Here is a 13526-nt window from a genome sequence, read left to right on the forward strand (position 1 = left end):
GCCACGCACAGCCCTTCCTACCAGTGAGGGAACCAAACCCGCTGCTCCCAGCTGTGTGTGGCCTTCACGAGTCGAACTATGAAGAAGATAGAACCAGTCCCACCCTTAAGTCTAGAAGAACTGGTTAATCGTGTCGTGAAACCACATGCCTTTGCACTTTTCTGTTGCGACTCCTAATTATTCCTGACTGGAATCCCTTGATTTATTCCTCATCCTTCTAACTTGATGCTCCCGAGGCCATTTTATCAGTTGTGAAATTAGTCCCTGACCTCTGTGTTCTGGTGAGATTATTATTTTTTTTAACGTTTATTTATGTTTGAGAGAGAGAGAGACAGACAGAGTGCGGCCGGGACCGGGGCGGGGGTGGTGCAGAGAGAGGGGGAGACACAGAATCTGAAGCGGGCTCCAGGCTCCGAGCTGTCAGCACAGAGCCCGACGTGGGGCTTGAACTTGGAAACAGGGAGATCATGACCTGAGTGGAAGTCAGACGCTTAACTGACTGAACCACCCAGGCACCCCCTGGTAAGATTATTTGGCAAAACTTTTGCTACATGGAAACCAGAGTGGCTGAGAAAAAGCCCCGCTTCTGCATCTGTCACGTTCAGGACTCGCCACACAGGTTACACTCTGCATATGGGCTCCTGGGTAAGGGAGCCGCTGTGAAGAAGAGCTAATGTCCAGCCCATGCTCCAAACCGGGAGACTTTGCTTGCCCACACGGGGCACCTTTTTCTGATTTGCCCAAAGGTGCTGGAGACGCTTGCTGAGGCTCCGATCAACAGCGTGTATGTCCTACAAAGTGCCTCTCCTTCCAAACAGGTTAGGATCCAAACAGCTGTCTGTAAGACCTTTTGCTTGTAAATCCGAAGCAGCATTGAACAGCCAGCTACTGACAATTCTGTCCGGCGGGGGCATACTCCTGCTCTAGGAGTTAGGCTTGTTCTTATCATAAATCTAAATGGGAAGTTCTTGGGTAAGAGAAAAGATTGTATTTAAATAGCTCGGTATACAACAGTTTTCTTTTTCATTGCAACATGGTTGGGTTTTTTGTTTTGTTTTGTTTTCCTTCCTAGAGCAACCGTAACGGACACAGGATTAGCTGCAAAAACCACTCTGTCGTACTTTGGAATTACAGAATTCTACATTCCCACAGATTCACGTTGTACACAAGGCTAAACAGACTTTAGCCAGTTTTCCTCAGAGAGGATTCTACATAGTATTTCAGGCCTAGTGAGCTGTCGTCAAATTTGGAGGGAAGGTCGTGTCAACGATTCTTACATTAAAAAAAAAAAAAAAAATGTTTTTAAGTGGTTTTTCTTTTTCAGTTGGAGGTAAAGTTCAAGTGGCATATTCCTTTGTGTTCCCCCAATCATTGCACCAAAAACGCAAAGCAGTCTCCCCTCGTAAGTAATGTCAGCAGGCCATGAAGGAAAACCGAAAGCCCTAAATGGCTTTTAAGAGCCATTCTGAGCTTAATTTTAGTATCTGGATCCTGGGCCTCCGAGAAGGATGAGGCAAAGGCTCACCCCACCACACTTTCTCATTGGCAAGCACTGCAGAGGAGGAGCTGGGGGGCTGTTAATCTCAACCTCACTGCCCGTGGAGGTGGAGGGTTGCACGCTCGTGGAAAGGCACGGCACGCCTCACCTGCACCTCCCCCCTTTGGCCTGCCCAGTTTTGCGAATATGATGCAGGGAGGGCGCCTTACGGGAGATTTCAATTTTCCTTTTCGTGGTGGAAACTAAAGTCTAAGTGACTTTTATTAGGCCTTTCATTCAGATACCATGATCAGTGAGCGGATAAAGAGAGCCTTACCCTGACGATGTTCCTGTGTCCTAATGTCACAATCCAGAGGCGTTTTCAGTGGCATCGCTTGTTTGCCTGGAGGGTTCAGAGAGGTTTCAGCCTCTCCCACACCTCGTCCCGAAAGTTGCCATTACAATACCTGCTCGTCAGAACTTGTTCATCCGCACTGGTGATACAAGCCCTGTCTTCGAGTGACAGAAGGCCCAGAAATACTGCTCTCGTGGCGGCTCTGCCCAAGAAACCTAGTTTTCTAACTGGGCTTCCGAGCTATGGAAACTTGGTCACCTTTCACCTGAGTCTCTAATATGCTTTGCAAATGAGGAGCTGGCGAGAAAAATATGCAGCTTGAAGCTGGCAAAGTTTTAAGTGGGTAAAGCTTGTAGTGTTCAGATCATAGCCCCAAATTACTTAAGGGCTTCTGCTAACATGGAAATAAGACTCTTTTCTGCTGAGAGATTGGATATTCAGATAGATTTTTTTATGAAGGAAATAAATATTTCAACATGCAAACACTACCCAAGCGGGTAGTGATGCTTCAAAACAGGGTCAGAGGTCAGGTGTTTTTTGTTTTTTTGTTTTTTTCCTGTTTGTTTTTTGGGACAGCTCCCAGTTTAAACGTATTGCACGTTACTACCTACCCTGAGCCTCACATGGTAAAGTAATTACCGCCAGCTAGCACAAAATATGTACATTCATTTTTATTTCCAAAGGTCCTGAGATTCCTCTCTGCATTTTTTGGTGGTCCTCATTATAAAAAAATAGATCACGAAGAATGGATGGTTTTTCTCTATCGTAACTGTAAAAAAAAAAAAAAAAAGTGGGGCTGAAAAATACATGTCTGATAGGTCAACTTTGAACAGACTTAATTTGTAGTAATACGAGTCAATAAAAATAGAATGTGGTGGTTTTTTTTTTTTTCCTTTTAGAGAATAGTGTGGTTCATTTTCATAGTTTGTCCACAAAACATGCTACAGACCCCCTAGTGTATTGGATACCTGGAGGAGAGGCTGACCGCTAGGTTATCTGAGCGGATGGGGGTCGAGATGTCTTCAGGCAGGCACAGGGATGTGTGGCACGCGTTGTTCTGAAGCTCAAACACCGAGTGGAATTTTGGTCACAGTTGGAATTGTTCGATGGGACTCAGGGCTTCTGCAATCTCCCCCCCGCCCCCACACCCCTTCAAATAGGGAATTTGCAGAGCAGTTAATTAGTAGTTACGCAAAACAGCAGAAACAGCCCAGATCCGCACAAGAGCCAGCAGGTAATGTCAGCGAGGGAGGCGGGCGAGGTACAGTGTGGGAGAGAGCTGAGGGCACCAGACAGAACCAGAAAGCACACTAAAGCCGAAAGAGGACAGCCAGCCAGTCCTCTGCTGCAGCCCGCGGTCGCCGTGACCAGCCCACTGCCGGCCATGGGGCCAGGTGATCCCGTTGTGATGCACCCACCAGATCTCTTTTTTCCGGAAGAAGCCAGAAATCCAGATTTTTTTTTTTTTTTTTAACGAAACGTACTTCCGTAGAAATGTTGACGGCTAACTTCTTTTTAAGTTGAAAAACATGTGTGAGGGCTGGGTTTGGCCTCTAAGCCACGGTCGTGACTTCAGCTTGCACAAAATGGACAGAAGGGGAGCTGGGTGCTTCGTGGCAGTACCTTCTCATTCTCCAAGGGAGGTGTTCATAGCTGGGTGGGTTCTGAACAATTACTGAACAATTCTGTAGACTCCACCGCTATGGTGAAGAATGTAGTTACTCTGAAAACGAGGGCAGCTTCTCACATTTATGTCATTTTTTCGTGCTTTTGTTTTGTTTTGTTTTAGAGTCATAGATCCTTTGTCAAGGCTGACCTAACTAAGAGAGTAGAGTTCCAGAAAAGTTGGTAGGACAGAGCCGCCCTTAGCTTTCTTTCCTTGCTGACTTTTAACCCATCACAAAGTAATTACTTCTCTCTCCTCCCCGCCTCTGGCATCAGCCTTTGGAATGTGGTTATTCTTTAAAGTTCACTGTGAGGCAGGACGTTATTCACACACATCTCCTTTCCCAGAGCTACTAAGCCTCAGTAGAAGACAGCGTTCGTGCCACGGTCAAACAGATGAATCATCACTCAATGTGTGCTTTTGAGTAACTGCTGGTTTAGTAATGATCAGATAAGACTTTGACGAAGTCCGTGATATTGTAATATGATTATTTTAATATTGTTTCTTTGGGGCCGTCCTTCACCCTTTCTCCTGGCATCTGAGTTTCTTGGGTAGAGAGTGGAATGATGGAAATATGTTTGTTCTTCAGGGCAGAGAGGCGTGGTGGTGAGTAGAGAAATTACAGTGTGTCCTCAGCCGCCACTGATGTCCTTCCAAATAGGTGAAGTTTAGTTTAAAGCCTGCCATTAATTCTTGGCCCCTGGCAAGAGTGGTACAAGGTTGCCTGTTTGTTCCAGTGGGGGGGTGGGGGGGGGTGGGGAGGGGGAGGACAGCAATTAGTCAATGACATTTATGACCGATTTATAAAACACAAATGAAATAATTGGTTACAAAATCATGACAAGCCTTCACTTGTCGTTTGCAAACTTGTTCTCAACACATTGTGAAACTTTTATTACGAACACCCTTTGCAGAAAGCAAACAGCAGCCGATCTGAAGAGACCAAGCCAAAGCCCTTGGCTTTGGGAGTAGCTGTGGGAGGAGAAGATTCTTGAAGTTATGTTTCCTGTCCCCTTCCCAAACAAGCCCCCTTGTTACTAGATCCAGAGACCGTTTCGGGCAGGGAATCACCACGGTTTGGGTGTAAGACGCCCAGGTATGAAAAAGCAAAAGAAAATCTTTGCCACCAAACTTAAAAAAAAAAAAAAATTTAATGGTTATTTATTTTTGAGAGAGACAGAGACAGAATGCGAGCGGGGTTAGGGGCAGAGAGAGAGGGAGACCCAGAATCCGAAGCAGGCTCCAGGCTCTGAGCTGTCAGCAAAGAGCCCGACGCGGGGCCCGAACTCACGAGCTGCGAGATCACGACCTGAGCCGAAGTCGGATGCTCAACCGACTGAGCCACCCAGGCGCCCCTTTGCCACCAAACTTTGAATGCATGGGAGCCCTGTTTGGTCTTTGATGAGATTTAAGTACAGGCTGTTTGTAGAATAGTTAAGGGAGAGGCAGTATGCACACTTACAGCCCTTTGCTTGCCCCTTAAAATACCGTCTCGGGGCAACATCAAGGAAGGAGTGCCAGTGTTGACCCCAGATGCTGGCCCCGGGTGATTTTTCCGTTTCCACATCTTTCAGTGCCTCACCTCTGATCCTTCACCTCCAGAGAGAGGACATTCGCCAAATCGGACGAAAAGGGGAGCCAGGAGCTAACTGTACATGTAAAGATAGGTATCCTGGGATATAATTTAAAGCTAATTTTTAAAAGAGTTTGTCCATGTCTTTGATAAGGACGTTCTCAGTTTGAAACCCATAGTTTTAGGAGAGATGTTCCATTTCTTTCTTTCTTTCTTTCTTTCTTTCTTTCTTTTTCTTTCTTTCTTTCTTTCTCTCTTTTTTTCTTAATTCCTCTTAAACGTTTCAGACCCGTGATCCGATAGGGCTGGCTAGATCTAAGTCTTTTATTTTTCAACACTTCTTTGCAAAATTAAGAAAAACTGGCTGGTCTAGTTTAGAGAAGAAAGCGAATGTGAGAGTATTTTCATGAGGCATTCCAGCACCAAAGCCTTTGCTTTTGGTGATAGACTGCCGTAATTTTGAAATCATTTTATACCACGCTAACGCTCTCAATGTCCAGTTTTCTTCTCAGACTGCTTAAAACAACAACCACTGCCACCCGCTTTTGTGAAAAATGCGATCGGAATCAACAAAAGGAAAGCTGGCCGTGGACGTTACTCAGCAAGGCTAGGTTACCTGGTCTGTGTTCTTCCAGAACATACCGTTGAGGATTTCAGCCATCTCAGCCTGGCAACATGGGGTTGCCTTGGCCTCCTTTGTGAAGAGCAGCCACGCGTTCCCTTCTCCAAAGCTGAACATCGTCCCAAATGCACTGGATCCTTCTGACGGGCCTTTCTTTGTGTGGCACACAGGAAGGGACGGGCCATGAATATGCAATGGCTCACATGTACTGTTGTCTTCTGCAGAAAATCCCAAAAGGGTGCTCTGATCTCAGGATTGGGAGCCCATTTCTGATTTCAGCCTAGACAGGTCTGCTGAAAACCATAATCAAGCTGATTGTATTGCCCTGGAATTCTAATTTCCAATTTAGGGGTTTGCTATATAATCTCTAGTAGAGTGTGTCTAATCTTCATGAAACCCAGAGTCTTTATATAAACTCTATGGATTTCCTTCCATGTGTCTAGGCCGAGTGGAGCTGTGTCTTTAGGCTGAGCTGGAGAGACATTAAATTACTGAGTTACATGAAGGCAGCGTTGTGAAGTCGCTCTCTTTTTGAAAGACCAACTCAAATTCTATATGCTGCAGCTTTGATCCTTTTCATTCAATTCCAAGTACACTTGTTATTATAGTAACTGTTGTTTGTATGTTATTTTAGCTTTTTACTTAAGTAGCTATTTAGCAATTTAAATGAAAATGTAATTAGGTTACATCTGTTTTACATGCATGTAATACCACGCAGATGTAAACTTCTATTAAAGCCATATTTTCTTTTTGGCAAGAAAAGGCAAAAACAAAATTGCACCCATCACTGGAGTACGTCCTGCTCTTTAAAAAAAAAAAAAGTATACACAAAGCGCCGTGCTATTATTTACGTGGTGGTGAGAGCGTATCACTTCTATTTTTCAAAAAAGTAAAAGAACCAACAAGTGCCTTATAATTTATCTGGATGCAGAGTTGAAAAGGACAGTGTCCTGTGGGTTTGTGCAGACAGGGGCACATCCATCTGTACGTCATATTCGCTGGCTCTTACAACCCACGCGCGGCGGGAAGGGCCACGGGGCCACCTGGGGCCACACCTAGGTCTGCTTTAACCTGACTTCGACAAAGCCACTTTACTTTCCTCTGTGCTTGTTAACGAGGGTGCAGGTATTTTGAACAGTGTAAAATAGAATGAATGGTGAGTGGATCTGGCTGCAAACAGCCCCTCCCCTCTGCTCCCCCCACCTTTTGTAGGCACAATGGGGATTGAACTCCGAAATTAGTTCTCCTGTTTTGGGAACCACGGCCTCCCTTATAGCCTGTTAATAGGATTTATAAAACATCATTTCAGACAAAGTCACTTATCTTCTTTGCTAACGAGACACAAAATTTGGACTGTCTGGAACCAGGTAGTATTTTAAGAGCTGCCCATTTGTCCCATACATGTTGAGTATTTCAATGCAGCCATTTTTAATGGTGGTTTTTATGGTGTCAGTAAAAATATTTTCATATAATTCTTCCTTGTAAATATGGTTAAACTTTCAGCTTTCTGCTACTTGGTGACCTGTTAAATGACTTAATGTACTTTCAAATTGATCGTTCAGCACCAAGACAATAAGCAGCCAGGAGGAGCCAGGTTTATGGCATTTTGCTCTTTTGTGTCGGGGCCTTAAGCTGAGCTATGAGACACACACACACACAAAAAAAGTCTAGCAGAGTTTGCAATATTCAACTTCTTAGAGTTTTTTCATCTCGGATTCTCAAAGAGAGAGCATGGACGATAATGCTTCCTTCTCTCTTGTCCCTGTTTTAAGAAGCTAGTGTCTTAGATGTCAAGGAAGGGAAATATTCCCTCCACGTAGCGATAGACCTGCCATCCATCCGACACTTACTATGTGCCAAGTGCTGTTCTAAATGCTTCCTGCATTGTTTAATCCTTTACGGCAAATTCACGGGGTAGCTAACATTGTCATCCCTCATGCTTGCGGTAAAGAAATTGGACCCCCCCCCCCGCCACCCCGCTGAGAAGTTAAGAATCTTTTCCAAGGTTATAGAGCTAATAAGCGGTAGAAGGAGGATTTTTAACCCGGACAGTTTGGCATTGATGCCTAGTGTTACCGCGTGTCATACTAGGGTTTGTTGTGGTGGTGGTTGTTATTCCTTTGTTTTTGTTGTCTGCTATCACCTGAATCAAGCATCTGTGACCTGGAAAGAATCTTCAGATACTCTTTCTCCCTGCCTTGCACTTTTCCAAGTTCAGAAAAATACACGTGGAAGCCCTCGGTACCCCAGAAATGAAACTAAATACTAAGCAGTACTCATGATACTTGGAGTTTAGTTCATGGGGGCTTTGGGTGAGGAAGTCTGGAGGAATAGAATGCCAAGGAGGATGAAATACATACTAAATAAAGATTTGGCTGACGGCTCTGGGAGCACAGCCGAGAGAGTAGTCAAGATCGGGGGGAGAAGCTTCTTTTGACCTGGGCATGGAAGAATGTAGGGGATCGTGATGCGCGAAGGAGGCAGGCGGTATGTCAAGCTTCGGGAACGGAGTGAGCGAAGACGTGGAGAAAAGAAACCACAAGCTGGCCTGTTGCACTTGGGAAAGCAAGATGTGGCGAAACCTCACGTGGGCACTGGCAGAAAGAGCGCCAGGCCGGAAAGAGAGCGACATCACCCAGGTAGGGCGATGAGAACGGGCAGTTGGTTAGCAATAAGGAGGGAAGGGGTAGATTTGAGGAGGACACTGGGGGCTCTAGCCCAGTAGGCTGGTAATCACGTTAGTCATAAAAGCCAACTCCAGTTCAAGAAAGTCATGTATAGGGAGAGAGAATCAGGTCCGTGAAGAACACAGACCCTGTGTTCAGCGTCCTAGGTCTGAATCTGGGCTCTACCCAGCTGTGAGCAAGCTACTCGTTTAATTCTTAGTTTGCTTACCTGTAAGATGGAAAAGCATCTAACTCTTGATTTCAGCTCAGGTCATGATCTCACGGATCGCGGGTTCGAGCTCCACATCGGGCTCTGTGCCGACAGTGTGGAGCCTGCTTGGGATTCTCTCTCTCTCCCTCCCTCTCTCTCTGCCCCTCCCTCACTTGTGCACATGCTCGCTCTCTCTTTCTCTCTCTCTCAAAATAAATAAATAAACTTAAAAAAAATTATGCGTTAATTTTCTCGGAGTTCTCTTGGGCACACCACGGGGAGCTGTATCCTTCTGTGCGTGCCCTGCAGAATTCCGTGGCATTATAAACTTGGTGAGTCACTAGTACAGGAAGGCCACCCAAAACGTACCCTCTTCTATAACCTAAATCTCAGTGTGCGTGTCCTTTCTTTCTCCTTTCCAAAGTGCCCAAGTGAAGCTATTAAGTAGGTAATACGCCATTAAACCCAGATCATGGCGTTTGGGAAAATCACACCCGAGCCCGGTGAATAGCGCGCACTGTTAATTGTTAAGCTGCTGATGCCGGGCGCCTGACCCCACGGCATTTGTGTTGTGACGGCCCTTTCGCACTGGTGAACTAAATGAATATCCGCCACGATGCGAGGAGTCAGGGACGGGTCTGGGAAGCCCGGACACAGCATCAGATTGCGTTTCACCGAGAGAACAAGATTGATTTATTGTGTTACATGGGGGTGAGGTGGACCCAGCACAGGCACCGCTGTACCACATGCTTTGTTATTCCCTTGTCTGCTAAGTATGCAAGTACAAACAGCTTTCACACAATTTTTTACCTAGAAAGGAGCCCGGGGCTGCATCCAAGTACATTTAACATATGAAAATTGAGCTGCTTTGAACTTGTATGTTTTTGATAACTGCTTGGTGTGCTTCCTGGAGGATCACCTGTAGGCTTTTCTTTCCAAATCCTCATCCCTTTGATTGAGTGCCAGGACAGACAGCCCTCACTGAATGACTCTAGCCTCGTAATTCTTCCTTCATTCAGAGTTGAAAGGGAACAGCTCCAGATTCAATAGGCAAATCCTCAGATTTAGCTAAAGTCATTCAAACACTTTAAAACTGAAATTGTTTTGTTCTAAAATAGGGTTCAGATGGGCTACCGAATGTTTACACAAGCTAGTTGCCGCCTTGAACTACAGGATGAGGAAGAAAAACACATGGCCCTCCTCCCCTCCCCCCGCTCCCGCCCCGGCTCCTCGCCCCACCTCCTGCCTGCCTTGCTTTCCTCCTTGCTGTCTCTGTGTCCCAGGGGTAAAAGGAGGACCAGAAGTTTGAGAGTCAGAAGTTTCAAAGCAACATGGCCTGGGTTGTTTTTTTTTTCTTTTTTTTTTTTTCAACACAGGGATAAGAACATACTTGACTCTTGTTTTCTCTCCTCCGTAAGGCCCGGCTGAACGTTCCTGCTCTCTCTTCCCTGCCCCCTTTCAGAGGAAGGAAAACAAGCGTGTTCTTTTTATCTTTACAAATGTGCCTGGTGGGGGCTAATCTAAACCAGTTCAAGATGCCTTTATTTAAAGCTGTCGAGAGGAACGGAAGGTGCTGCAGAATTAGAAATGAGGTAGCTTCTGGGCCTCTTTGCCATCCTGCTCCTGAAACTGCCCTCCCCCACCCCGCCCCGCCACCCCCTTTCTGGCACCAACCTGGATCTCTGCTGAGATCTCTGTTTCCGAGTCTTTTCAGAGATCGTGTATACTAAAAGGTTGTTCCTTTCGGTTGAACATCCTGTGTCTGTCCTATTTGGCCAGAGAGTGCTTCTGTTGGGAAAAGCCATCTTCCCTCTGTGCGCCTAGTGCCCTATTTCAGAAGGAAGCCTGAAAGAGCCATTTCCACGTTCTGTGTGCGGTCCCGCCCTGCGCAGCCACTGTTCCTCCTGAGTGAACAATCCTTGCCCTCTTCTCGGCCACTGGAAGAAGAGAAGGACCGTAACCCCTTATCAGGGCACTGGGGATCTGTGTGCCCCACTCAGGTTGAACTTGAGGCGAGGCTAGGAGATCGATTCTCTCCTGGCCGGTTTCCCACTTACGAAATGGGGCGTCTTTGCTAATCGTTGATACCAAAACTTTGGAAAGAATTTGGCATATCCGTCAAGTGAAAGGTGTTACGTGGTTATGAAAAAGATCCCAAGACTGGGGGGCAGGACACAAAATGACGCAACAGTGATCCATACAAATCTCAGAACTGTACCAGGACTTGACCCTGTTGGCCTTGTGAATTTTGACCTACTGATGCTATATATGAGTTTATCAACCGCCTCGTTCATTAGATCCTTCCCCTGTTTCTCCTTTTCTGTTTCTCTCCTCGGAAGGCTTTTATAACTTTGTAATCATTTATAATTTTAAAATGCCTCTCATAATGCTTAAAAACAGCACTTGATTTTAATGAGTGCTGCTTAACCGTAGCAGGATCGTATCTGCATTACCGTTGATCCTTACAACAATACTTTGGAATGAAAGTAGAAAGTTTATGACACATTTTATTATATTCCTAAATGTGAAAGAGGATTCTAATTTAAAAATAAGTGGCTATACTTTTTAATTCTTATTTAGCCTCTGTAGCTGTTTTAATATCCCTTTTATGGTTGACTGGTCAATGTTTTAAAACAAGTTCTTCAGGGACTCTATGCCCATTAGTCCCTGGCAATAAAATCTGAACTTTACTAAAATAAAACATGATGCCATGGGGCAATTAAGAGGAGAACTTTCAGAGATGACTGAGAATATGAAATACAGTGATTTATTTTATTAATGGATAAGGGGAAAACCAGCCCACCTCTTTTAAGCTCAACTATGTGTATTTGGGTTTTTTTTTTATATTTTTAATTTATTTCTTTGTTTCTCTCAGGGCAGTAGGGGGTTCCATAGTAGGCTGTTAAGGTACACCAAACCTCCTTTTGTAGCCTGCCACTTCTGAATATGAGCCTTTATTTTTTTTCATTTTATATGGAAAATGGGGTGATGTCACTTAGGAAAGCATTTTTCCCCAAAGTGGTTTTGGGAACCAGAATCTGGTGATGTGTTATTTAAAAGCGATAATGCAGTAAAGCTACGCCTTGTGCTTGAAATAATTGTAGGATTTATGGGATATATCCCTAACCTGTTCAGTTTTATGGAAGGACAAAATACAGGTATTCATTTCCTCGTAACTTTCTTAAAAACTCAGAAGCGCAGTTGACAGTTGTTTCCCGAACATTATAATACCTTCTTTGTTTATTAAGTAAGAGTTGGTAGTAATTTAGGACTCCTGCAATTTAGGAGTTACTTAATTTGCAAATGGGATTGGCCTCTCTAACCTTTGAAGGAATGAGTTACTGTTAATGTTTTTAAATTTTCATTGACTCTCCATTGCCAGCTAAAGGATAAGGCTCAGGTTTTTTAAAAGCCTTACCTGACTTTCAGCCTCCTTTCCGTTACGCGCCCCCCTCCGCCACCCCTTTCCCTCAATAGTAGGTCTGCTCCACAGCGTCGACTACATCCTGAATTTTCCATCGATTGTACTTTTTTTCCCCCCTTCTCTCTCCAGGGACTCTTCTTCACCTTGTCCTACCTGTAGCCTTCCTCTGGTTCCTCTGCCAATGTTTCCTCCCTTCAGAGGGCTTCTGGACTCGGTAGCCAGGGCGTCCACAAACGCAAGATGTGCAGAACCCGCCTGCACGGCCGTGTGTGGCGGCCCCCTTGGCATCCTTCCCCCCTGCCCAGCAAATTGACCTCCTTCCCTGGTCCCTGGCACTTTCTACAGATCTTAACTATTGCACTTGTCACGTCCAGCGTAGCTGTTTGTGTAAATGTCTGTCTTGTTCACCAGACAGTGAGCCTCTTGAGGGAAGAGGTTGTCTTAACTATCTCTGTGCCCCAAGGTGCCCCAAGGGAGAGGCACGGTGACTGTCAGACGAATGCATGGACCACTGTTTTCCTGCATTAAGAAATGTCAAGAGATACCTGACTTAAGAAGTTGGATGAAGAGAAGCTTTTTTTTTTTTTTTTTCTGTTTTAAAAGTCATTAATCAGCTCACACGATACACTGAGGAATCCTCCCCCTGTTAGACCAAGGAACACTGAACTCAGAGATCACCAGGAGCCGGCCAAGGGCCTGTGGTTGGCTAGTGAGACGCCTCATTCTAGAAACTCGAATCTTTTGGTTCCACAGCCCTGACCACCATACCGATGTTATCCTGGCAGGCACACGGTGTTGCCCACCCAACAGCCAATCTTATCTCTACCCTTCCTTCTTCATCTCCGCTAAGAGAATCCCAACTGGGCTCAGCCCCTTGATTTCAGGGAGGTTGGCCTCTCTTGCAGACACACGTGGTGAATCACAGTTGGGTTAAGCCAGCCAAGGGGTTTCTATTCCTCTGGGCTAGATGCTCACTTTTCTCAGCCTCCCTGGCAAGCTCGGGTGGGGGCGGGGAAGAAGGGGGTGTGTGACACAAGTTCTGACATCTGTGCGACATAAGGCCATGTGGGCTAGGAGCTTCTAGAAGGGATTTTCTTCCTGATAAAAAGACCAGCCTCATGAAGGCATCCTACTGTGGCTCACAGTTGGGGTGGGGTGGGGGGGGGTGGGGGCAGGATTCTGGAGCTGTGCAGGCAGCTTTCAACCATGACATGACACGTATGAGGGCAAAAGCTAGTGCACTGATGCTGGTAGAACAAATGGAAAGAAAGCCTGGATCCATGATGGCCAGCCTCAAAGCCTTTCACTTCCAGACCTCTTAGATGGCTTACCCTTTTGAGAGTTAGTTTTCTGCTACTCAAAGCAGAGTACATCCTAGCTGACTCACTTGCTTGGAAAGGGAAAAATGAAAGTGGAGACAGCATCCTAAGAGGAAAGATAGTGACTGGGTAAAATGTATAGAAGTCCGGGCAACAGAGTAGTCAGGAAATGTGGTGACTGACTTGTACACTTCTGTTCAGCCCAGGGAAGAC

At 45.6% G+C, this 13526-nt stretch overlaps 1 protein-coding gene across 5 annotated transcripts in view; it reads left to right on the top strand.

Annotated features, from left to right (window-relative positions):
* The window catches only part of FTO (FTO alpha-ketoglutarate dependent dioxygenase), a 387882-nt gene that overhangs the window by 274554 nt on the left and 99802 nt on the right, over positions 1–13526 (top strand). Inside the window, exon 9 of one of the 5 annotated variants that reach the window (XM_042968311.1) lies at positions 1073–4099. The exons of the other annotated variants lie outside the window; for them this stretch is intronic. Coding sequence (XP_042824245.1) covers positions 1073–1175 — 103 coding nt within the window. The 3' untranslated portion in view covers positions 1176–4099. Of the gene's footprint in view, positions 1–1072; positions 4100–13526 lie in introns of those variants that run through there. 5 annotated transcript variants of the gene reach the window in all.

This window comes from Panthera tigris, chromosome E2 (assembly GCF_018350195.1).
Source record: "Panthera tigris isolate Pti1 chromosome E2, P.tigris_Pti1_mat1.1, whole genome shotgun sequence".
In the NCBI taxonomy this organism is placed as follows: domain Eukaryota; kingdom Metazoa; phylum Chordata; class Mammalia; order Carnivora; family Felidae; genus Panthera; species Panthera tigris.